Source organism: Protopterus annectens, chromosome 6.part0, assembly GCF_019279795.1.
Source record: "Protopterus annectens isolate FY-2018-M chromosome 6.part0, PAN1.0, whole genome shotgun sequence".
In the NCBI taxonomy this organism is placed as follows: Eukaryota; Metazoa; Chordata; order Ceratodontiformes; family Protopteridae; genus Protopterus; species Protopterus annectens.
The window spans coordinates 637,875,440-637,902,680 of record NC_056737.1 but is presented as its reverse complement, the minus strand read 5'-3'; the positions used below and the strand labels follow the sequence as shown (position 1 = coordinate 637,902,680).

The 27,241-nt window shown below is 41.2% G+C and overlaps 1 protein-coding gene across 1 annotated transcript in view; it reads right to left on the bottom strand.

The window, feature by feature from the left end:
- The window catches only part of RTRAF (RNA transcription, translation and transport factor), a 558,130-nt gene that overhangs the window by 508,591 nt on the left and 22,298 nt on the right, over positions 1–27,241 (bottom strand). The window contains exon 2 of the mRNA XM_044074328.1: positions 5,627–5,751. Within this exon, the coding sequence (XP_043930263.1) occupies positions 5,627–5,751 (125 nt within the window). The remainder of the gene's footprint in view (positions 1–5,626; positions 5,752–27,241) is intronic.

Here is a 27,241-nt window from a genome sequence, read left to right as displayed (position 1 = left end):
CACACACACACACACACACTATATATATATCACACACAATTGTGGTGGTTGTGCGTATCTCAACATTTTCCTGAAGGGGTCACTTGGGTGAATGTTTCATTTAGGGACATGTGTATAACATGTAGTAATGAAGATGTTGGTAGGGGAAATAATTCATTTGTGTACCAGGGAAGTGCTTGTGCATACATGGTCAGACTGCAGAAGATTGTAATACAGATACAGTGTGACAAGTATAGGTTATCTATAGCTCAGGTTTCAGCAATGGTTATTATAATTTTTTGTTTATGTATCCAGCTTTCAAGAATAATTTATTATCTGTTAACAATATGCACGTACTGCATTTAGGAAAATTGATGGGTCTTATTGTAACCAGAGTGATGGTCAGATGCGATAACTGGAATTATAAGGGCTCAATAACATCCAAGTTACTATTTTGACTGAATTATAATGGCATTGTCATTTTGTGTGGTCTGATATAATTCCTCGACAGATATGGAAAACAGCAAACAGTCAACGGGCAGCTCACAAGGCCAGATGTTTACAGAATTGGTTCATGCATGGCTTGATGCACAGGGTCGGCGTTCACCTAACTGCGGAGGGCATTGCATTGTTCTTGACTGACCTCCACAATGGTGTGAGGAGAGATATGCAGGATTGGTAACATGCAGCGTGTGGGAAGAATGGAAAACACCCATGACCAAGTAGGACCAGTATGGTAAGTAAAACTCTCTTATGAAATGTGTTCTGTAAAATATATTATTCTGAGTTTGTGCACATATGAAAGTTTGTTTTGGACTTAGGTTATGGAAATTATGATTTTTTTCATATTTTGGTAAATAACTTTGCAAGGGAGAGTCTGAATGTGCTAAGTAATACCTCATTTTGAAGACAGTACTGATAGTTCCAACATGGTAAAAGAATGGTGCCTGTATGTTGTACTCATAGGCAGATATCAAAGTTTGTTTCGGACTTAGGTTATGGAAATTATGATTTTTATTCATATTTTGGTAAGTAACTTTGCAGGGGAGCATCTGAATGTGTTAAGTAATACCTCATTTTGAAAAGATTATTTATAGTTCTAACATGGTAAAAGAATGGTGCCTGTATGTTGTACTCATAGGCAGATATCAAAGTTTGTTTGGAATTAGGTTATGGAAATTATCATTTTTTTCATATTTTGGTAAATAACTTTGCAAGGGAGCATCTGAATGTGCCAAGTAATATCTCATTTTGAAGAAGGTATTGCTGGTTCCAACATGGTAAAATAATTGTGCCTGTATGTTTGACACATGTGCAGATATGAAAGTTTGTTTCGGACTTAGGTTATGGAAATTATGATTTTTTTTTCATACTTTGGTAAATAACTTTGCAAGGGAGCATGTCAGTGTGCCAAGTAATACCTCATTTTGAAGACAGTGTTACTCCTTACAACATGGTAAAAGAACTATGTCTGTGCACTCTACACATGTACAGATATCACAGTTTGTTTAGTCTTGTACGATTATGAAAATTATACATTTGCAATACTTTTCATTATTATGCCCATATCTTTGCAAGGGAGCATGGTGATCACACAAATGATGCATCATTTTGAAGCTGACATTCAGATGCACAACTTATACACTGATATGTAGGCTCTGTCTGTTACAGGTGATGAGATATTATGCTTTGTTTATTTATCAGTTATGAAAAATAATATATTAATCATATTTATGTGTATATCTCAAGAAAGGAACATCACACAGTAATGGTTAATGTATCATTTTAAAGCCGACATTCATATTAACAAATTACATTCAAATTGTATGGGTCTGCATGGTACATTGACCAAGATATTGTGCTTTGTTTTTCCAAAAAGGTAAAAAATATGCACAATATCAGCATCCCTTGCCAAATATTTAATAATGACTTCGATATACACTATCAACATTTACCCTGTTGGAAAGGTCAGTGTCTGCTGAACAACTTTCGCGTTCACATTTTTAGTGTAGCTCTTATAGTTAAACAGTTATGAACATTTGTTTTCTGTATGGTTTTACAAATGGATTTTCTGAAAATGAGCTCAGGCTGCACTGTTGTTTCTATGGTGGAATTAAGCAGGCAGCTTGTCCTGAGCTGCTCCGGAGTGAATGAGTTAACTGGGAGAACTACTCAAGTACTAACTCCCTTGCCCAATGCTTCCTAGAATTTATAAACTCGAACGCCCTGGATCAACTGGTCAACACCCCCACCAGAGGTGACAACATATTGGACCTGGTCATCATCAACATGGGCGATCGGTGTTCTACACCAAGAGGTCAAACCCTCGCTGGTTAGATCAGACCATAGACTAATCACTCTGGATATCCACATTCTGCCTCCACCCCCAATCAAGGAAACCACAGTGAAAAACTTTTCAAAAAGCAAACTTCACGTTACTTAAGACCAAGGTGGAAAGGTTCACAGCCCCCATGGTAAAGGGCAACACTGTCCAAGCTGAATCCCTTACAAAGGCACTCTATAAGCACTTGCAAGAATGCATGGGTCGTGCTATCCCAAGCAAAACCAAGACTCACTCCTCCAAGAAAAGGAAGCCAGTCTGGTGGACCCCCTGCCATAAAAAAGCTATACAATAGGAGGAAACCAGTGCAGAAGAGAGTAAAATCCGAAGGAGGAAAGACATCCCTGATTAGTATCAGCAAGAAACTACGATCTCTCAAAATCATCCAAGGCTAGCTTCGAAAGAAAAATTGCCAAGGACTCCAAAGACAGCTAAAGAACGCTTTGTGGTTATGTCAAGAACTTAAGTGGATACTCTCAGATCTGCTCTGAGTTAGTGTAGAATGGCCCAAAATACACTGAACCGACTGATACTGCCAACATTCTGGCAGACAGGTTTAGTGAAAACTTCACCCCCTAAAGGGCTCATAACCATACCAGAAGAACGTAGTGCCCCGACAATCACTGACACACAGGTTAAAACAGCCCTAACCAAAGCCAAAAATACTGCTTCAATGGGACCAGACGGTGTCCCAGGGTGGGTCTTACATGAGCTCCAAAATGAACTAACCTCTCACGTAAACACACTGTTCAAACTCAGCCTCTCTACAGGCTACGTACCCATAGAGTGGCGCACAGCAACCATTATCCCGCTCCACAAAATTGGAGCCACAACGGACCCTGGGAACTATCACCCTATAAGCCTGACTAGCCTGGTCTGCAAGGCTATGGAGCGCATCATGGAATTCATGAACAGAGACATTGGGAACCTTCAAACATTGGACCCTACCCAGTTTGGCTTTGTTAAGGGCAGATCATGCTTCCTAAACCTGTTGGACAGTTACCAAGGCTTTAGATGAGGGAAAGGAGGTCCACATAGCCTACCTAGACCTCACAAAGGCTTTCAACACCATTCCCCATTCTGGTATTATAGACAAGCTCACCAGCCTGAACATAAACCCGTATGTCACGAGATGGGTTACCAATTGGCTCACGGATAGAACCCACACAGTGAGTTGCAGGCTCTAGGTCAGACTCTAAACCAGTTACAAGTGGCGTCCCCCAGGGCTCAGTCCTGGGACCCCTCCTCTTCGGTATATACTTCTCAGAGGTACAGGCAAGCACAGGATGACTATAGTTGACCAAGTTCACAGACTACTGCAAACTGGGGGCCATAATAGACTCTCCAGCTGTTACAGACATCCTCCAGAAGGGTCTCACCGAGATGGATACCTGGTGTTAAAATCATGGCCTCAAGCTAAATATCAAAAAGTGCATGGTCATCCCCTTTGGAAAACAAAGTATCTGCGAACTACCAGATATGTGTTAGTCCCTTAAATACAGAAAATGTAATAAGGGATCTGGGGACCCAAGTAGATAGTAATCTCTCCTTTGATAGTCAAATTGCCAAGGTGGTTAGAAAATCCTTCTATGTGGCCCATCTAATCACAAAAGGGTTTGCATCTATAACAAGAGAGGTTATTGTCCCCCCTACTCATCACTCAGACCCATCAGAGTACAACACCCCATTTGGGATGTAAGCTGGAAAGAACACAGAAGTACCTCACCAAGAGGATTACTGGCCTCAAACATATGCCCTATGCAGCCCGAATGATGAAACTCCAGCTCTACTCTGTTGCATACCGCTTATTCAGAGGGATTTCTGTCTGACATAAGGCCGTGTCTAACCCAGAATTGATGGACATGCTCCACCTAAAAAAAAAAAAAAAAAAAAAAAAAAAAACAAATTCCCAAGAGCCACACGCTCTAGGGATCTAAACCTCACCACAACGATAAATAGGATATCCTGGAGGGATAGATTCCTGTCGCAGACACTCCCCCATGCTTTGGAACTGGATTCCAAATCTACATTAGACAGAGCCACTCACTTAACACTCTTAAAAGAGAAACCTTGACGAGTGGATGGGAAACAGAAAATTTACCCCGGGGATCACTGCAGTAGCTCTGCTGGACAGAGGCACAGGGAATTAATGGCTCTGCTGGACCAAGGCACAGGGAACTAATCTAAGGGGGGCAGCAAAATCCAACACATTCTGGCTAGGCTTATAGATGCCCTCAGGCAGACAGCCTAATACTTACCTATGAACTAAAACACAAGCGGTGTTGAGAGAGACTAGGCAGTGGTACAGCATACTAATGTCAAGGTGTGTTAAAGTAACTGAAGAAAACAATCCACAAAACCCATAAATGCTGCAACTGCTACGCATTTAACTATATTCAAAACTATCAGATCCACATGTGTGCAGTGAGGACCACAATACCTGCCATGCAGCAAAGTTCCTACTACTCAAATGGGAAAGGCTATAAGCACTCATATCGATGGTACTACATTCATCACAAAAATCATTGCTTCAGGGATTCATAAAATGAGCAGGAGAGCATTGAGCAGTGCACCTTCAGCTTCTCTGAATGGTTAGATGGTTTATAAAAATCCGGTGTTGCAGCCAAAGCAAAACCTGCTCTACCTATAGCCTGAATATCCTGTAAGCAATGTTCAGAAAATGCACAAATGGCATCTGGGTTGTAGAGGTAGCTGTTCGCTTGAAGTCTGACTTGCCTTTATAGTCTCTTCAGTCAAAGTTTTGGTTGGTTTATTGATCATAATTACAGAAATGTAACTGATTGGTTAGGTTCTGCTTTAACTGGGTGAGCCTACTTTTCCTTAGCACAAAGGGGATCAGAATTACTTAGTGCTTTTGAGATGCCTATGAACATCAGTACCATGCAAAATCATTGGCTAGGTGTTCAACACAGGAAAGACATGTAGGTTTTTACCAAGCAGGGGATACGGGACACCTTCAAAAGCCTCAGATAAAGTAAATGCCTCATTATACAAAGACAAGTAAGGCAATTACCTTAATATAAGGGGATACCAAGTCAGACTTATAAAAATTAACTCTGCGTTACTGAACTGGACATTGATCTATAGACCACCTTTTCACACCAATGAGACCATTTAGCACATTCAGAGACAAGCATGACTTTCAAATGGTAGGCCTGTCTTTCAAAATAGTTAAGAACTACTGAATCATGCTTATACATGTTAAAACAACTCAGCAGATGTTTAGAAATGCTTTTTTTAGTTTATTCTTATCTAGTGAATTAAGCTATAAAACAAAACAGTTACCTTCTCCAGCTGTTTTGGCCAATCATTACTCGAGATGTTTCTCAAGTTTCCCCTCTCTTCAATCTTGTAGTGTCTGATTTTTTGATCTTCGAGCCAAACAATAAAGTTTCTGAATTCAGTTTCATCTACAAGAAAATCAAAATATGTTACTAGCAATATTTACAGGGGTGCTGGTGCATAACAATGTAGAAATTCATGAGCCACAGTGCTGGAACTAGTTACAATAATTAAAATTCTGCCCAGCCCAACCACCAGTTATAGAATACAACGGACCATTATCAGAAGCCTCACACTTTAAACAAGGATGACCAACTGCAAGGAAGTTCACATAAACTTGCGGCACTAGATATAAAACAGTAAATCCTTCCAAGTATGTTTAATATTTCATGGCTAATGTAGGGTGCCATCCTAGATTGTACTCTTCCATTTACCCTACAATATTTAGTCCTTCAAAACAGCTTCCTACTGAAAAAGGTCAGAATAATGATAGTCAACATCAGTTCTACATTACTGAAAACAGGTCTGGTTGAAGGCGAGTAGGAAATAATTCTGTCTGAGGAGACAGAAACCACATCTCTAATATGTGGATACAGCTTTGATAACCAAGGTTGGAGATGTAGGCAAGAATGTCTTGGAGAAATATGAAGATTTACAGCTAAGAGTGTGTGGAATTATTTCTGCAGTCCTCAATAGCCACTTAAGATGCAGATAAGTATACTAAAAAAGAAGTCCATCAAAGCCTCCTGCGTAACACCTGTAATGGAGTACCGGTTGTTTTTCTAAATTGGAGTTGCAGACCCAACCACTGCAAGGTGAAAATCTCTTATGATGGTGCCCAAGCATCAGTATCTGGTACAAGCCAGTGAAAAGTACAGTTATACTAGGATAGTCACCATAAATCAGAGCAGCACAGATAAAAAGATTACTAGACATCAGTTCTTCTGGCCTGAAGTCTAGAGTAGCCAAATGTTCATGTGCAACTGTCCCCTCCCCATACTGAGAGAATAATCAGGAAGCCTGGCAGTACAAAAGGAAATCAGACTTCACAATCTTTGTTTTGATAGAATGAGTAAGACTGTTTTAAAACCCCCCAAAACCACACTGAAGACCAACACAAAATTTACACCAATTAAGTGAAAACCGCATGTTGAGAACAAAACCCCCCTCTCTCTACACACACACACACACACACACACACACACTACAGATTTATAACCAAAAAAAAACAAAAAGGGATATGGAGAGTATGTAAATTTGCCCATGTCCCAAGTGTAATTCAATAAAGGTGTTTTGAAAAAAGATAGAGAATGGGAGCTCCTACAGCTGAAGCAATCATATTAATCTGAACATTAATGGTAAAGGAATATCCTTACGATTGTGCTACTTTAAATTAAAAGCTAAATTGTTAATATAAGGGTGAAAGTAAATGTTTGAAAGGCTACACTACTGTGAAAGGGCAGCAACATGCTTTGGAGAACCAGAGGCAATCCAGCTCTGTGTTTAGAAAAGGAGTGAATATGGGTCAAAGTGTCCGCCTCATGAATACTCTGTACAGTAACTAATTTTTAAAGATTGCTCCCTTAATGGAATATGCTCACACGATCCTCCAATCTTGTATGATATTCATAATCTGATGCAGTTGGCAAGCCATTTACAGTTTTAGAAAATGGTGTGCCTTGCTCACCCGACATTAAAACACCTGGTTCAATAACTTGAATTTTTTTTTTTAATTTTTATTAAATGTGCTGTTAGCGTTGCCAAAATATATATCTAGACTGTTTATCCTCTCTCCTTTAATCCGGGAAGGGGGGGGGGGGGGGGCAACTGAGGTGTCATATTTGCAGTTCTGAAATAACCTTGGTTGTGGGTGTGTGTATGTGGGGGGGGGGGGACTGGCCCAGACAGCAATAAGGCACAGTATGGTTCTTTGCACAGCATTAACTTAACTATTCACCAGGCAGAATTTTATAATACGAGGCAAAGATGGCATCTCAAAAGGGAGGTAGGTCAAACAGTCAAAAATGTAATGACAAAGTAGGACGGACAAGCTTCCAGAATTTTTTGGGGGGGAGGGGGGGGGGGGAGTAACAGCATTCCATGGATAAGCCAGCTAAGAAATATGGCTGGTGAGCATCAACTGAAGTCTAGACCAAGCCCTGAGAAAACACCTCTAGAACAAAGATAGATGCTGGTCCTGCTAAGCGAGAGGTTTTCCGATTGCAAGACTTCCTGAAATGTGGCTATCTACACTACTACGTTATGCACAGAATCACTGGAAGAACATCTTAAAAGAACCAAAGCTGAAATCCTCCATGTTCAAAAGGCAACTCTCCTGAGGTTTGTATGGACAAACAGTCCAGTAGCTGGAGAAGACACTTGTGTGAAGGGAGCATTAACATAGCTTTGCAGACCCTCCCTCCTCAAGGGGTGTAGTAGGCTGGAACAGCATCTAAGTGCAATTACTACAGTGCTAACGTTGCAAAAACTTCATGTTCAATTACTAAAAATGTCACAAACATTGGACTGCTCTGCAGATAAAGCTTTCTCAAAATTAAAGGAGTGAGTATGGGTACTACAGCTGTGGAATACTGTCATCCTTCTTACCAAACATGTACCATTAATATATCTCACACTCCACTCAAGAACACAGCCCTGTGTAGCAAACAAAGATAAAAGGAGAGAAGGCAGAGTGCGAAGAAAACTGACAGGACAAGGAGGGAGTGGAATATATTACCAACGATGGACCTCATTAAAGTTATCATGGCAAACACACAAGTTTCTTAGCAGATGAAGAGGTCCACCATCAGTAACCTTTACAGAGTCCCAAGTTAATCCTCCAGGGTGGTCACTGGTATGGAATCAACAAAAACAGAACCCAAAACGATGATCCAGAAATAATGTCCACCTTATAACAGCTTGTGAAACTACTGAGTGAAAACTTGCAGCAGCACATCACCTACAGCAGTTTTACAAATGAAGGCAGTAGTATGCAGATACTGCTCCACTAGAACATGCCTTGTATCATGAGCTGCTTTCAATGGTGACAGTTTTTTGTCAAATCTTTTCTATTTTAAATTTGTTAACCAGGTAAGTAGATTTGTTGTGGCTGAAAAGTGTCCTTAAACCAGTCTAAGTACAAAGAAAGCAAGCAAATTTTATTTATTGCTTTTGTTGACAGGGGTAGTCTGACAGGGCTGTGGTAGCCCCTTTAAAGCAGAGTCCTGGGAAGAAATGCTCCAGTTACAAAATAGGCAGTTTTATACAACACAGAAAAATGTAAAGCTTAAAAACTACAATATGGACATTAAGCAGCTATACTACAGCAAAAATATTAATACAGGACCAACAGGCATACACGTTGAGGCTTAAAAATAAGTTACAATTTAACATTTATGAGTAAGAGAATAAAATAGAAAACTTGTGGAAAAAGGAGTAGAACGCAGAGGAGAGAGGAGAAAAGGAAATGTGGTTAGTGTGCACATTTGTTAGGTGATGCAAAGAAAAAAGCTGTATACACAATGAAGAGTTCACAAAAAACACCACACGGATTTTTTCTGTGAACTTTAATACAGACATCTTTGCAGTAGATTAATTTGTTTAATGCATATTTGATTGCTTAAAAATTACACGCATGAAATTAACTGTCCACTGCTTTTTTGCAGCATAACAACCAGGAAAAGCCAAAAGAAGAATTCAGTAAATCTATATTACAACAACAAGACAAAGTCCAGTTGTGTAAAATCTTACCATAACAGTTGATGCCCTTTCTCTTCACTGTTGTAGTATTCATTACAATAGGGATCCCCTGCCAAAGGCGGCCCGACATACAGCCAGCATACCAAAGAAAAAAGGTTGTTTAAGTATTCTGTGTGTCACATGTACACTTCTCTCGCAGTATACAGCATAAAGATGCTTGAAGTACCATCCTCAGAGGTGACAGGCCTAGTAAGAATGCCAGTCTAACAACTTTATCTGTATATTTACTTACTTCATGCCTAGTACCTTGGTTCAGCAATGTATTGACCTTAGTCTTGCCATATTTCTGCTTAGTTTCTTGCCATACTACATGAAAATTTCCATACATGTATTGTATTTCTATCCATTCTATATATTTCTTTATTGCATGTTACGAAATTACTTCAGAAGTATGTATACTTAAAATGTGATCTGTGTTTATCTTTGTTACTGTTTACTTAAAAACTTTTTTGGGGAGCTTTTCTCCTGGGGTCTCTGCTGAAAAAGGTCTTCCAAGAACCCAGACAGACTGACTTGGTTAACAAATGTAAAAATAAATAAATAATAAAAATAAAGGTAAATCGGTACATTCAGAAGAGAAACAGACCAGGGGGAGGAAGGAGAGCGTGAATACTGCAACAGTGAAGAGGACATCTACCATTATGGTAAAATTTTCCACAACTGTACTTTGTCCTGCCATTTTACTGTTGCAGTATTCATTACAATAGGTAGAGTGCCAAGCTGTGGCAGTATTCATTACAATAGGTAGAGTGCCAAGCTGTGGCAGTATTCATTACAATAGGTAGAGTGCCAAGCTGTGGCAGTATTCATTACAATTACAACAGATGGAGTGCCAAAGCTCAAAAAGGAGAGAGGGAAGAGGAAGGACCAGCACAGCTCTCTCTGAATCTACGAAGGATGGCCCTAGCAAAATGAGCTCTAGCTCAAGATTCCATCCAACTTGCAGTGATTGGTAAATATATGCACAGAAGCCCAAGTATCTGCCTCAAGAATAGTGTTAGAATCCCAAACTCTTGGGGGGCGGCACCAGAAGAATCCACAGCTTTAGCAGAATCAGCCTTAACAGAAGGAAGGCTCTTACTATGAAAGAAATAGCACAAAGAAATGGCTTTAGAGATCTGAAAAGAAATGGTCTGTTTGGACACCGCCAAGCCTAAGGACCTAGGATGAAAGGAAGGACAAGCCAAAAGGACTTGGCGCTCAGACACCCACCTGGCAGAAGCAACGGCTAACCAAAGTACATTCTTCCAACAGCAATGTTGCAAGGAAGCTGAAGCTGCATGATGAAAAGGAGCTGGATCAATTTTTCTAAAACAAAATTAAAATCCGAGGAAGGAGAAACAAGCTTCCTGGGAGGCCTAACATGAAGGATACCTTTACGGAATCGTTTACATTCAAACCTAGAAGCTAAAGGAGATGATAAAGGCAGACAAGCAAAGATCGCCGATAGGTTGGCCTGAACTGAAGAATAATCCAACCCAGCATTGAGGAATTCACAAATAAAGAACCAAACGGAACATTCACAGAAAGTGGATCCCGGTTACCATACACCAAACATCCAAATGGAAAAGGTTTCCTAAGTAACATTTCCTAGTAGTGGGCTTCCTGGCCTCCTGCAGGACCCTAAGCACATCTTCAGAAATAAAGGTGTCTGTGGAAACACCTTGTCTTGTGCGAGTAGGTCCATCCTGTGTGGTAACCCATGATGACTACACTTGGCTAAATGAAGAAGAGGGAATTAGTGATATCTCGGCTAAAACGGAATACACCAAAAAGATTTGGGGAGCATCCTGTTGAATTATGAACAGGATTTGTGGAATGAGAAAGGGATGGAAGGCATAAAGAAACATCCCTTTCCAAGAAAAGGATAGGGCATCCACCTTCCAACCAGAGGACCTGGGGCGCTGGCCAAAAGACAGAAGTTGTCTGTTCAGAGAGGAGACAAATCTATTTGAGGAGTACCAGGAGTACCCCACTAGTGGGCAATGTCCAAAAAAAAAAAAAATCCCTGGGAGGCATCCACTCATGGGAGAGAGTTATGAACCTTTTCATAGAATTTGCCAGAATGTTTTGACCTAAGGGAATTTAAACTGCCCGAAGAGAGTCACTAGATACTGGATACCAAGTTCCCACCCTAACAGCGCCAACCAGCAAAGAAGATAAGACTTTGTCCTCCCCTGTTTGTTGACATACCACATCAATGTGGTGGTACTGAGGAGGCCCTGGGGAGAAGAGATGATGAAAAGCCCGAAGAGACAGCAGAAGAGCTCTCATCTCTGACATGTGTTTTTTGTTGACGAGGTGACCACTCCCCCTGCACCTTTAGGGAGACAAATGCTGCTTCTCATCCTACATCTAAAGTCTGTGAACCCCATCCTCCTTTTGGGACACTGGAACCTCTTGAATAGTACCACGAGTCAAGAGATAAAGAAGGACGCATGGAAAGAAGGCCAACTGTTCCTGAGGGGTGGGAGGCTGGCATAATGGATAAAGTGTTTACCTTACAGACACAAGGTGCAGGGTTTGATTCTCTCAGGGGGTAATTGGCTAGGCTTAAAATGGCTCACAAGGGCAGTTAGTCTAGTACTAAGCTATGAACCTAAAAGAGGGAAGAGGTTTCCAAGACCATGAAATGCCTATGGTGGGCAATGGACAGAACCACGGAGTCCTGAGTAATATTTAACCAAACAGGAAGAGAGAAAGAAAGAGGAAACTGACTGGGAAGAACAGGATAGTCATACAGCACCTGCCAAGAAAAGGTGACTAAGGCACAGAAGTTTGAGTAGCTTTAGCAAGAGGAGCCCGCTTTCTACCATTTTTATCCTTGGAAAGAGGACGAAACTACCTATGAACAAAGGCTGGCTTATTGGAGTAATTTCTCCAAAATGTAGATACAGGAGAAATGAACACGTGTTTTAAGTTCCTGTAAAGCCTTTCCCTTATCCTGAAGGGCTTTAAAGGACCACTACGGGCAAATGATGAAGTAAACATATTTTTTTTATCTTGCCATGATTTACTACACCTCCCAAAGCTGCCTTCAGCAAAATAAGCACTCATTCCTAATTTTATTTTGTTTTTACTCTGTCTGCCCTCATGGGGGCAGAGATTTTGATTCCTTTGGAAAGCTAAATCGGTCCTATAATGCAGACTGTGAGGACAAATAGCCCTACCATTTGTTGTCAGACTAGACTTCCATTCACTTAGAATGGAACTCCTGAAAAAAACTACCACGTTTGAGAGTCTGCAGCTCATGTGTCATTGACTGGTATGCGCTGAGTTTTACAAATGTTGTTCCTACGGATGTACTACACATTCACTGAAAGAAACTTGCAAAAGTGTCAACAAATTGCTGAGATAAAAAAGACTTTTCACAAGGAGTAGTTTTGCAAGTTTCAGTTCCTTGCCAGGTTACTCCTCCCATCTCCCCTCCTTCAGTGGGCTACAGTCTCACATTTCCAGCTTTGCTAGATTCAACTATTTAGTCAGCTTTGCATGACAATAGAAATAAAAAAATAGCCTGGTGTGCCACAAACTGTTCCCTTGTATGTCTCTTCACTTCTGAATAGCAATTCCCAAGAATAAAAAAAAAAAAAAAGCAAACTCAGATATTCACAGTCAGATATTCAACTTGTAATGCATTTTGGCTGCTGACATGGTTATCTTTACATAGTTATTCTCTTATAGTATAACCTGAACTTATGGTATTTAATGATAAATTTTACAACAGTTCTCAGTTTCTTAACAATGACCTCCCAAGCCTCTGATGTGACCTAATACTTTCTTACTATTGCTTTATGTAGTTTGTCTTAGTTGTATATTTGTAGTGTGTTTCTCATCCTCTCAGCAACAGACTTCTGGAGAAGCATATACTTGTATAGAAAGAGTACCAGCAGCTGTAGCAGTGATACTACACTCCAAAACAATGCACTCAAACATAGTACTGACAAACACAAGGGAATGTATATGTCTGAATCAAGCAGTGATGAAATTGCTGGGGACTTCACTGACCAAAATTTTACTCTTAATTTCTCCATTTCATAATGCATAACATTTGCACCTCACTTAAAAAGGCACATCGCCACCTTCCACAAACAAAGCAACCCACACAACTGCTACGGTTTCTCCCTTCAGTTATTGCAAGCCAAGAACACCACTATTTAATAAGGATACCTACAAGTCTGCATAGCGCACTTGGTCTACCTGCATCATTGCAGCTTGCCCCCCCCCCCCCCCCCAGCAACTGCAACATTGCCAGATAAAACCACTGCTACGGTCCGGTTTCGCCCTACAGTTATTGCAAGCCAAGAATAACACTTTTTAATAAGGATACCTACCAGACAAGTCTGCATAGGTGGCTGGATATTGACAGTTCTTGTTAACAGCAGATGTGGTCCTTAATAGTTATGTTTTAAAGTTTAAACATTGTGACTGGTTATTTACATTTCCTTTTACAGCACATTTGTTACTTTTACTAGTTATTTTTTAAACATTGTTTTGGCCGGCATGCACACCTGCAAGGCCCCCCCAAGCAACTATAGCTTTGTCTATTGCCACTGGGTGTCATAACTTAATATACTTGCTCTACCTTATCCCAAATAGATCTGCCTCCACACTGAATACTTGTAAAGTAAGGCAAGTACCATTTACTTGGTGTATTTTGTCCCCCAGATAGATTTGCCTTCCTTTGTATTACTTGCACACCTAGGCCTTAAAGTAATGTTTCTGCAACTAACTGCTTACACTCATTTCCTGCTTCGACCTCTTCCTTGCTTATACTTGCATTACAGCTCCAAGGCTTCCACTTCTTATGCTGATTACTTTCCTTTGCAGTCTTCTGTGAGGACAGATCTCTACCAGCTTTTTCTGGTTATACCTTCCCCCATTTTGTATCTCCCTCCTCTAACTCCCTCCTCCCCCATGCACATTAACTAGTCTATATTAGTGGGTCTCCTTGAGTAGCACCCTTTTGAAAGTTATCTTTTGGCCTGCTTGTGGTGAGGAAGCTTCCCCAGACCTTTTTCAGTGTGACTGCATCAGTATAAATAAATTAAACTAGTGCATTACAGCCAAACAAACACATTTGGTGTAAACAGAAACAAGTGGAATGATACATTTGGTGTACAAAGAAAAGAAACAAGTAAGCCCATGGATATAATTGGAGTTAGTGTTCGCCCCGCTGCGCTTGGGCTCACTCCGCTCCCCTCCCTGCTTCCTATTCCCACCCGGCCCCACTAGTGCTACATTTCAACTGAACTTAGCCGCACCCATCATGCTAACCACCAATCACTGTATCTGCCCCACCCCTGTACCCATTTCCTTCTCTTCCACTATTCCATGTCCTGTAAAGCACAGTCTTCCATCTAACTACCTTACAATCACAGCACCTCTCATCATCCACCACACCCACCCCATCCCAAGCAGATCTCTCACTCATGACCAAGCCATGCCCAAACTACCCAAACCCACATACATACACCTCTTACTATTGCTCCTAGGTGTACCCACACTCCCACTGCTAACTTCTATCACCAACCACCAAAAACAAATTAATTTTATCCATATACCAAGAAAAACTACTTCCACTGACATTATTACAACACACCCTTTCACTCAACTGGTCCATCACTACCAAACCTTTAATCACCACTATGCACACAGATCACAGCCATCACACTACCAGTCTCAAACAACTATAAAGAACTTTAAGACCCTAAACAAACTACTCAAACTCTATTTTTACCTCAGAACCTAACTTATTAGCTGCGGTGATACACACCCAAACCCAGGCCCAGAAAATCTAGGAGCCCCAACCTGAATGATACCCTACTCCACAGAGACAAAGCCACGCTCCTCATTTTAAATTTAAATGTTAAGTATACTAAAAGTCCACGACCTTCATGCACTACTCTCCTTTTATCAACCTGATAGTCATACTAACAGAGACGTGGCTTAAACCAGGCAACCACAACAATTAAATCACTCTACCAGGTTACAATATAATTCGCAGTGATAGAATAGGTAAAAAAAAAAGGGGGGGGGGTGTTGCTGTAGTGTATAAATCTCGCATCATTCTTGAGAAAGTAGACATAACCTTAGACCTCAAAGTTGAAGTCACTCTAACAAAACTAAAGCTTAATGATAATAAACGCATCAACATCATAGGGTGCTACATCCCTCCAGGCAACAATATTCCCAATACAGAAAAACTCCTAGAATGGATATCTAACCCCCTCCTCCAGGAAAGCATAGTATTAGGAGACCTTAATACTGATTGGCAAAACTGTTCCATTCATAAGCCACTCTCCCATATTATACCATGACCACCCCAAAACGTGCACGCTGATTGGCCAGCGTGCACATTGTAAATCGAGTTATACTAATGGAAAAAGGTCCGGTCGCCCGGACTTTTTTCCATTAGTATAACTCTACTTTTAAAACACTGTCTCACTATGTTAAATGGGTTTAACATAGCGAGACAGCTTTAAAATAAGCAACGGAGATCTCCGTTGCTTATTTTAAAGCTGTCTCGCTATGCTAAACCCATTTAACTTAGCGAGACAGGTTTTAAAAAAGCAATGGAGAAAGCAAGATCTCCGTTGCTTTTACTGTTAGCTATGTTAAATGGGTTTAACATAGCGAGACAGTTAAAATAAGCAACGGACATCTCCGTTGCTTATTTTAACTGTCTCGCTATGTTAAACCCATTTAACATAGCGAAACAGTAAAAAAGCAACGGAGATCTTGCTTTCTCCGTTGCTTTGCTCAACTCTGATGTACCGCAGGCGCAGTACATCAGAACTGCCGCGGATGCCAGACATCTGCGGAAGGGCAGTAAACAGGCATTATACTATGCCATTATTTAAGAAAAGTAATAGTTTCTTTTCTTAAATAATGTCATAGTATAATAGCAATAACCACTTCTGGTGGGTAATGCTGTATTTACCACGGTTGGCTTTGTTTGGTCCCTCGGGACCAAACCACGCCAACCGTGGGTAAATCCAGCATTACCCACACCCAGGCGTGGGTTATTGCTATATTAACCTACATGGCCTAACCCAACTCATCACTTCCCCCCACAAGAACAGACAAGAGAACCAAACATCAATTCACTCTAGATTGGATACTCTTATCCCACCCATCACCGATATCCCTAGCAGGGTGTCTACCAGACACCAAGTAGTTACCAAGCCACATTCTTACTCAGATCAAAATCACCACAACTGACCCAAATATCTACATGCCTAATTAGAAACAAAAAACACTTTAACTGCTTCAGCTTTATAAACAACCTAAAAATGTGCAACTGGACCCCCCCTTAAAAACCTACCTCTTGATGAGGCTGTACTATATTTCAATACTACCTTCTTAAACACCATTAATCATCATGCTCCCTCCAGAACAACAAGAATTAAAACTAAATATGCCCCCTGGTTAGACCCAGACACAAAATCCCTCCTCAAAAAGAGAAACAAGGCCTGGACCAACTACCTAAACAGTAAACTCCAATTGAACAAACAAATATATGTTAAACTACATAAAGCCAAAAAACTCACCAAAACAGACAAACAGTTATTCACTTTTTCTGACATCGGCTGAGGCAAGAAAGAGTCCCCAACGGGGTACTTAGCTTTTTAGAAGTCTTCGGTAGTAGTAATCTCTGGTTCTGACCGACCGGCACTTGCGAACAGCTTCTGCTTCGGGCGCCACGCGGCAAGAAAGACTGAGGAAAATGGCGTCGGCTGATACCTTTATACCCGAAGAACTGCAGCTATGACGTCGGGTGAAGTGCGACATCAGCCGAGGCCAGACCCAGACTTTGGAATCCGGCCGACCGAAGGGCTGCCTGTGGACAGGACAACCCATTTGTTAGGACTGCAGATGCATCCTTGAAGGACATCATCCTGCTACCAAAAGTTACAGGATAAGCACAGGAACAACCCACAAAAATTCTGGGCAGCAATTAACTCTATTCTACAACCAGGTAAAACAACTACCCCAACCTCAAAAATAGATGATAACCAAGAAGACATCCCCACACAATTTAATAAATACTTTACGGAAACCATCCAGACCCTTACAAACAACCAACCCTATGACAACATCCCCATCCCTGCAAATCCACCCCACACCCCCAACTAACAATTGCCTCAAGTTCAGCTTCCACCCAGAACCAACCAAATCCATTGAAAAACTACTCCGCAAGCTCAAACCAACGTCTCTAGCTGCAGGTAAATTACCCGCGGAATACCTCCACCTGGCTGCAGAAGCCATATCATATCCTGTCTCCATCCTAATTAACAGGTCCATCTCAGAGTGCATAGTACTCAAACTATGGAAAATATCACATATCATCCCTCTACATAAAGGGGGAACCTCCCTGGAACTTAGTAACTACCGCCCTATAGCCATACTACCCCCTTTATCTAAGGGATAGGAGAGGGTAACAAGCAACTAATGAAATATCTCCTAGAAAATAATCTAAACGCAACACGACAACATGGCTTTAGACCCTTCCATAGCACCTCCACCGCACTAAAAGAATTCACCAACATTGTCAATACTCACAGAAACAATGGACTCCTTGTCCAAAGCATTTAATATGGTTAACCACAATAAACTTCTTTCACTAGCAACTCTAAACCTTACCACCCCTGCCATCTCCTGGTTCAAAAACTACCCAGAGGGAAGGAAACAAGCTGTTATGTGGAAAAAACAACTCTCCCCCTCCCTACCGGTCTCCCTAGGAGTACCCAAAGGCTCCATCTTGGGGCCACTTCTTTTTACCCTCTTCACCAATCAGCTCCCAAACAGTACTCCTAAAGCCTCAATAGTGCAATATGCAGATGATACCACCATAATATGTGCAGCCAAATCAATGGACATCCTTCACTCCTTAACTCAAGAATGCTTTTCCCTAGCAGAAGGATTACAAACCAAAGGCTCATTCTGAACCCAAGTAAAACAAAGCTAGTACTCTTTAGCTCCCACAGAGCCACACCTCCCACTGATTCTTTCTTCATCTCCTCCTTTAACAAGACCGCAATCACCCCCACAAATCATACCAAACTATTAGGGGTTGAAATAGATAATCATCTTAGATTTTACCTACATATTTCTATAACCATAAAAAAGTACATACAAAATTTGGCCTACTGTATCGCAATAAAAAATTCCTCACGGACCACTCCAAAACTAGAATTGCGAGGACTCACTTACTATCCACCCTACTCTCTGCCTCCCCTGTGCTTACAAATTTCCACAAATCTGACCTAAACAAACCTGATAGTTGTTATAATAAGATAGCCAAATTCACTACAACCTCTCCCATCAGAACACATCACTGTGAATGCCTAAAAAAACTCAGCTGGCTAGAACTACCACTACTACAACTCAATCAACTATCATTAGCCCACAAAGTAATACATAACTCTGAAAACACCCCTGCCCTACAAAATCTTTTGCAACCCTATACAACATCAAGCCCTTGAGGTCTAGCACACAAAACTTCCTCAAAGTAACCAAATATAACAATGAAGCAAGTCTGTCTACAGCCTATGTATAGAAAAAAGCTGGAACTCCCTTCCTGCCCACATAACTGACAACAAATCCCCATCACAGTTCAAGAAACTTGTTAAAACTCACTTTTTCAATAATCATCTGTGCTCCTGTATCCCCCCCGGCTAAAAGTCTCATTAGAACACTTCACCTAACTTAAGTAGCTCTGCTAACACTTCACCTAACTTAAGTAACTCTGCTAAGCCAACCAATCATAGTACTATATCCACTTAGGACTGTTAATCTACTGCTCATCCCATCTCTCCAGGAGTTAGGCAAAACTACCCCAGCAATGCTGTGCTTTCCATAAGCAACTAAAACCAGAAGACATATGGTAAATCAATTTGGCATCCTTCTCAACTAAAACCAGGCAAAGACATATAGTGAATCAATTTGTTATCCTTCTCAACTATAGCGAGCATCATCTGCTCTCTCAGAGCCTTATTCTACGTCTCTCTGCTTTTACTATCACAGGAATCCTAAACTTAGGAATATCTTCTAAAATGTATTATATTGATGAGAATGAATGTATCCTATCTGTTAGCTAATATGTATGTCAAAGTCTCTTCTATGGAAATTGTATGTCAAACGTCTGTCCTTAAAACTATGTTTTGTAAAAAAATTGTTCTCTTGGAGCTTTTCTCCCCAGGCCTCCACTGAAAAATGGGCTTGTAATCCAGTTGGACTCTCCCAGTCAACAAATGTAAAATAAAATAAACATACCAGTCAAATTTAAGGTTTTTCTCACCTCTCTGCAAAACACTGCTGTAATGGCTTTGGCACACAAAAGAAAATGATTGATGGGTGTTGGTTCAAGACTCCCATCCATACCTCTCAACAGTACAGATTTTTGCAGAAGGTCCAGATTTTGTCTGTTTTTCAAAAAATTGCAGTTTTTTGTCAAATCACTGGCAAATCATTGAACACTGAAGTCAGAAAATTGACAGGCATTTGATTTTCAGACTTCATATCCTTAAGAAAATTCACTCAAATGCAAAACCTGTTTTTCAACTTTCTAAGTTTGTAAGTGCAATATTTATAAATTGTCCCAATTTATGGCCTTTTGTCCCCTATTATTTACGGCCTGGTCCAGATTTCTTGTTCTATGATGTTGAGAGGTATGCGGCCATCCCTTCCTACTGGAGCCAGTCCACTGCACTTGCACAAGTGTCCCCCTCAGCAGGGCAGCATGCAGGTATCAGTGCAGATTTGCTTTATAGTTCTTTTATACCACACACACATACATACATATACATTATATATATATATATATATATATATATATATATATATATATATATATATCTATATACACACACACTCACACACATACGGTTAATGTGGACAAATCTGTTTGTTCAAAGTCACCAAACATTTCTCCACCCAGTTTTATGACACCTGCTACCAATCCACTTGACAGTTTGCAGCTGTAAATCTTGTTGTCCATGTTATTTCTTCTTTTCCTTGGTTTAATTTCTCTTACTTGTAATGTTACTTTTACTCATTTTTTCTCCTGCTTCCCATATCTACCCTAATTATTACTTCTAACAAATACTTTTTCTCACTCTTTTTCTTCTCTTCCCCTCCTCCTCTTTATCCACTTTGAAATTTTCCATTTGCTTTGAGTAAATAATGAACTGTCACCCTTATGTCATTGCATTTTAATGCTACATAATATTGTATTTAGTCTAATAATAGGTTCATAGGTAGGTACTAGGCTATCAGCCCAAGGGCCTAAGTAAGTCTAAGCAACAAGGTTCCCTGGCTTATGCCACCCAAGAAAGTTATTTTCCTGTGCCACTGTTGAGCAGAGCCACAGAACTGATTCCCAGGGCATATTTCCTATTTCCCATCCACTCGAAGAGTTTTCTTGAAGACTGCTAATGACGAAATTTACTTAACATAGATGGGTAGCTTGTTCCAGAGCATGGAAAGTTTCTGGGACAGGAATCTATCCTTCCAGCATGTCCTGGTTATTGTGGTAACAAGGTTTAGGTCCCTAGAGCATGTATCTCTGAGGCACTTGGATTTCTTTAGGTGTAGCATGTCCAACAGCTCTGGGTTTGACAAAGCTTTATATGTTAGGCAGAACTCACCTCTGAGTAGGCGATATGCTACCGAGTAAAGCTGGAGTTTTTTTTGAGATTGTCAGTGTACGGCATCTGTCTGAGGCAAGTAATCCTCTTTGCGAGATAGTTCTGTGGCCTTTCCAGCTGCTGCAGAGGTCTTGTGAGGTACATTCCAAAAGGGGCTTTGTACTCTATAATGGGTCTAATGAATGTCGAGTAGAGGGGAACACTGACCTCTTTTTCCTGGATGAGAACCCTTTTGTGATGAGGTTTGCCACGTAGAAGGACTTCCTGACTACTGTGGCGATCTGATCATCAAAGAAGACTACTGTCCATCTGGGTCCCAAGGCCTCTTATCACACATTCGGTGTTAAGTAGACTGCTGCCTGTGGTAGTTCATGGGTACAGAGTTTTTACCAAAGGGGATGACAATGCACTTTTTGGCATTGAGCTTGAGGCCATGGCTCTGACACCAGGCATCTGTGTCAGCGAGGCCCTTCTGTAGGATGTCCACATCATTTGGGGACTATACTATGGCTCCTAGTTTGTAGTCATCTGCGTACATCGTTAGCTAGAGGCCTTCTGTGTTGGCCTGTACTTCAGAGAAGTCGATACTAAACAGGAGAGGTCCCAGGACTGAACCTTGTGGTACTCCACTTGTCACTGGTTTGAAGTCAGATTTGGAGTCGGCAACTTTTACAGTGTGGGTTCCGTCAGTGAGCCATTTGGCAGCCCATCTTGTGACATAGGGCTTTATACCTAGTTTAGTGAGTTTAGCTATAATTCCAGAATGGGGGATAGTGTCAAAATCCTTGGCGAGGTCAAGATAGGCTGTGTGAACCACCTTACCCTCATCTACGGCTTTGGTGACTGCCTCAAAAAAATCGAATAGGTTCAGGAGGCATGATCTGCCTTTCACAAACCTGAACTGGGTGGGGTCCACAGTTTGGAGATTACCAATGTCTTTGTTTATGAGTTCCATGGTGATGCATTCCATGGCCTTGCAGACCAGGCTCGTCAGGCTAATAGGGCGATAGTTCCCGGGATCAGTGTTGGCGAGCCAGTTTGTTCTGAAGTTAGTGTAAAACGCAGCCTGGAACATTGTTCAGTCCCATGGATGCTGTGTTTTTGGCTTTAGAGAGTGCAGCTTTTACCTGTGTAGCTGTGATTACAGGGACTCTGCATTCTTCCTGTACAGATATGGGCCCTTTAGAGGGTGAGGGGGGGGGGGGTAAAGTTAGCACTAAACCTATCTGCCAGGATGTTGGCAATATCAGTTGGTTCTGTAATTTTGGTGCCGTTGTGCTGTAACTCAGAGCAGATCTGGGTGTTGCCATTGAGATTCTTGACATACCTATAGAATGCTTTGTGGTTGTCCTTAGAATCGGTGGCGATTTTGTTTTCATGGCTAGCTTTGGAGGCTCTTATAAAAGATCTCCGCTTCTTACTTAGACTGATCAGGGAGCTCCACCACTCATGTGAGTTTACTCTCTTTTGCAACAGTTTCTTCCTTCTGTTGTACAGTTTGTTTATGGCAGGGGACCACCAGATTTGCTTCCTTTTTTTGGAGGATAGCTTCTTGGTTCTGTTTGGGATAGCATGATCCATGCCCTCGTGTAAGTGCCTGTAGAGTGCATTTGTGTAGGATTCAGCAGTCATACCTCTGTTGTCTGTCTGCATGGGTGTAGTGAAGTTTTCCACTTCTGTCTTAAGAAGCGTGAAGTTGGCTTTGGAGAAATTTTTTACGGTGGTTTCGCTAATGGCAGGTGGGGGTGGGATGTGGATGTCTAGGGTGATTAGCTTGTGGTCGGATCTGACCAAGAAATTGACCTCTGATGTGGAACACCGGTTGCCCATGTTGGTAATGACCATGTCTAGGATATTGCTGCCCCTGGTGGGGTGTGGATAAGTTGATCCAAGATGTTGGAATTTATGAATTCCAGAAAACGTTGAGCAAAAGAGTTGGTACATGAGTAGTTTTCCCTGTACACACATTCCAACCTATAGCACGACTTTGCCTTTTTCTCCGCTGTAGTGTGAGCTTAGAGTTGGTATATATAGTTGACGAGGCACAGGCCTCCCACATCTGGGGGTTGAGGGGGTGAAGTGCCCCACTTGGGTGGGTTCAGTTTGCTTAGTTGTCAGTCCATTGTGCTGTAGGGCAAGTATTTCCTTGCCCTTAGTAAATAAAGCGAATCGCTGAAACGATTTTTGCTGAATTAGGGTTTATGATTAGGAGTTCGGTGCAATGCAATTTCGGAAAACTAATACAGACCCATTGGATGTGCTTGCAGTTATGGTCATTTTTTTTTTTGTAATACCAAAAGCTTTGAATAGAATGAAGTTACGAATTAACAAAGACCAAGTTTACAGGATGGTTAAATATATTTATTTATTGGCGAAATTGAAGTGTATTAACCCACCACCAAGTTCGGCAGGAATGGGCATGCCTGCTGTGATTGACATATGGGAGGGTGGAACAGTCTCCCTCTACAATTATTAGTGCATTCAAAATACTTCCAACCCTACAGGAAAATACAGGTACATTGGGGGAATTTAAGGATTAGCAACTGTTGTGACAATTCTTGCAAACCAGGAAATACAGTTTCTTACTACCACCCTACATCACCCATTATTAACTTTATTGTCCATCTCCATGGGTGTCATGAAGTTCGCCACTTCTGTCTGAAGAAGCATGAAGTTGGCATTGGAGAAACTTTTTACTGTGGTTTCCTTAATGAGGGGTGAGGGCAGGATGTGGCTATCTAGGGTGATTAGCTTATGGTCGGATCTGACCAACGAGGAGTTGACTTCAGGATGGAGTCTTGGAGTTCTCCTAGGGAGACTGGTAGGGAGGGGGAAGAGTTGTTTTTTTCCACATAACAGCTTGTTTCCTTCCCTCTAGGTAGTTTTTGAACCAGGAGATGGCAGGGGTGGTAAGGTTTAGAGTTGCTAGTGAAAGAAGGAGTTTATTGTGGTTAACCATATTGAATGCTTTGGACAAGTCAAGGAAGGTGGCAGATACAAGGAGTCCATTGTTTCTGTAAGTATTGACAATGTTGGTGAATTCTCTTAGTGCGGTGGAGGTGCTATGGAAGTGTCTAAAGTCATGTTGTTGTGTTGCTTTTAGATTATTTTCTAGGAGATATTTCATTAGTTGCTTGTGTATTACCCTCTCTAAAATTTTAGATAAAGGGGGTAGTATGGCTATAGGGCAGTAGTTACTGAGTTCCAGGGAGGTCCCCCCTTTATGTAGAAGGATGTAGTTGCTTGTGTATTACCCTCTCTAAAATTTCAGATAAAAGGGGTAGTATGGCTATAGGGCAGTAGTTACTGAGTTCCAGGGAGGTTCCCCCTTTATGTAGAGGGATGATACGTGATTATTTTCCATAGCTTGGGTACTATACACTCGGAGATGGACCTGTTAATTAGGATGGAGACAGGATACGATATGGCTTCTGCAGCCAGGTGGAGGTATTCAGCGGGTAATTTACCTGCAGCAAGAGACATTGGTTTAAGCTTGCAGAGTAGTTTTTCAATGGATTTGGTTGGTTCTGGGTGGAAGCTGAAGAGACAATTGTTAGTTGGGGGTGAGGGGTGGATTTGCAGGGATGGGGATGTTGTCATAGGGTTTTTTGTTTTTTACAAGGGTTTGGATGGTTTCCGTAAAGTATTTATTAAATTGTGTGGGGATGTCTTCTTGGTTATCATCTATTTTTGGGGTTGGGGTAGTTGTTTTACCTGGTTGTAGAATAGAGTTGATTGCTGCCCAGAATTTTTGTGGGTTGTTCCTGTGCTTATCCTGTAACTTTTGGTAGCAAGATGTTGTCTGTTTTGGTGAGTTTTTTGGCTTTGTTATGTAGTTCAACATATATTTGTTTGTGCAATTGGGATTTACTGTTTAGGTAGTTGGTCCAGGCCTAGTTTCCTTTTTTGAGGAGGGATTTTGTGTCTGGGGCTAACCAGGGGGCATATTTAGTTTTCATTCTTGTTGTTCTGGAGGGGGCGTGATGACTAAGGGTGTTTTAAGAAGGTAGTATTGAAATATAGTACAACTTCATCAAGAGATAAGTTTTTTAAGGGGGTCCAGTTGCACATTTTAGGTTGTTTATAAAGCTGAAGCAGTTAAAGTGTTTTTTTGTTTCTAATTAGGCATGTAGATATTTGGGTTAGTTGTGGTGATTTTAATCCGAGTAAGAATGTGGCTTGGTAACTACTTGGTGTCTGGTAGACATCCTGCTAGGGATATCAGTGATGGGTGGGATAAAAGTATCCAATCTAGAGAGTGGACTTGATGTGTGGTTCTCTTGTCTGTTCTTGTGGGGAGAAGTGAGGAGTTGGGTTAGGCCATGTAGGTTAATATGGGAGAGTGGCTTATGACTGGAACAGTTTTGCCAGTCAGTATTAAGGTCTTCTAATACTATGCTTTCCTGGGGGAGGGAGTTAGATCTAGGAGTTTTTCTGTAATAGGGATATTGTTGCCTGGAGGGATGTAGCACCCTATGATGTTTATGCATTTATTATCATTAAGTTTTAGTTTTGTTAGAGTGAGTTCAACTTTATGAGGTCTAGGGTTGTTATGTCTACTTTCTCAAGGATGATGTGAGATTTATACACTACAGCAACACCCCCCCCCTTTTTTTTTACCTATTCTATCACTACGAATTATACTGTAACCTGGTGGGGTGATTTCATTGTTGTGGTTGCCTGGTTTAAGCCAATTTTCTGTTAGTATGACTATCTCAGGTTGATAAAATGAGAGTAATGCATGAAGGTCGTGGACTTGTTTAGTATACCTAACATTTAAATTTAAAAAGAGGAGCGTGGATTTGTCTCGGTAGAGTAGGGTATCACTCAGGTTGGGGCTCCTACATTTTCAGGGCCTGGGTTTGGGTGCATATCACCGCAGCTATTGAGTTAGAACCTGAGGTAAAAATAGAGATTGAGTAATTTGCTCAGGGTCTTAAAAGTTCTTTATAGTTGTTTGAGACTGGTAGTGTGATGGCTGTGATCTGTGTGCATAGTGGTGAATAAAGAAGGTTTGGTAGTGATGTGGGACTAGTTGAGTAAAAGGGTGTGTTGTAGTTATGTCAGTGGAAGTAGTTTTTCTTGGTATATGGATAAAATTAAGTTGTTTTTGGTAGTTGGTGATAGCAGTGGGAGTGTGGATATACCTAGGAGCAATTGTAAGAGGTGTATGTATGTATGTGGGTTTGGGCATGGTTTGGTCATGAGTGAGAATCTGCTTGGGATGGGGTGGGTGTGGTGGATGATGAGAGGCATTGTTTGTGATTGTAAGGTAGTTAGATGGAAGACTGTGCTTTACAGGATATGGAATAGTGGAAAAGGAGGAAATGGGTACAGGGGTGGGGCAGATTCAGTGATTGGTGGTTAGCATGATGGGAGTGACTAAGTTCAGTTGAAATGTAGCACTAGTGGGGGCGGGTGGAAATAGGAAGCAGGGAGGGGAGCAGAGTGAGCCCGAGAGCAGCAGGGCTAACACCAACTCCAATTATATCAATGGGCTTACTTTAATGTATCGTTCCACTTGTTTCTGTTTACACCAAATGTGCCGCTCAAGGAGACCCACTAATATAGACTAGTTAATGTGCATGGGGGAGGAGGGAGATACAAAAAGGGGGAAGGTATAACCAGAAAAAGCCGGCAGAGATCTGGCCCACCGCCTCACAGAAAACTGCAAAGAAAACTAATCAGCATAAGAAGTGAAAGCCTTGGAGCTGTATTGTAAGTGTAAGCAAGGAAGAGGTCGAAGCAAGAAATTAGGTGTGTAAGCAGTTAGTTGCAGAAACACTACTTTAAGGTCTTGGTGTGCAAGTAATACAAAGGAAGGTAAATCCATCTGGGGACAAAATACACCAAGTAAATGGTACTGGCCTTACTTTACAAGTATTCAGTGTGGAGACAGACCTGTTTGGGACAAGATACAGCAAGTATACTGTTAAGTTATGCCACTCAGTGGCAATAGACAAAGCTATAGTTGCCTGGGGGAGCCTTGCAGGTGTGCATGCCAGCCAAAACAATGTTTAAAAAATAACTAGTAAAAGTAACAAATGTGCTGTAAAAGGAAATGTTAATAACCAGTCACAATGTTTAAAACATAACTGTTAAGGACATCTGCTAATAACAAGAACTGTAAATATCCAATCACCTATGCAGAATTGTCTGGTAGGTATCCTTATTAAAAAGTGTTATTCTTGGCTTGCAATAACGGTAG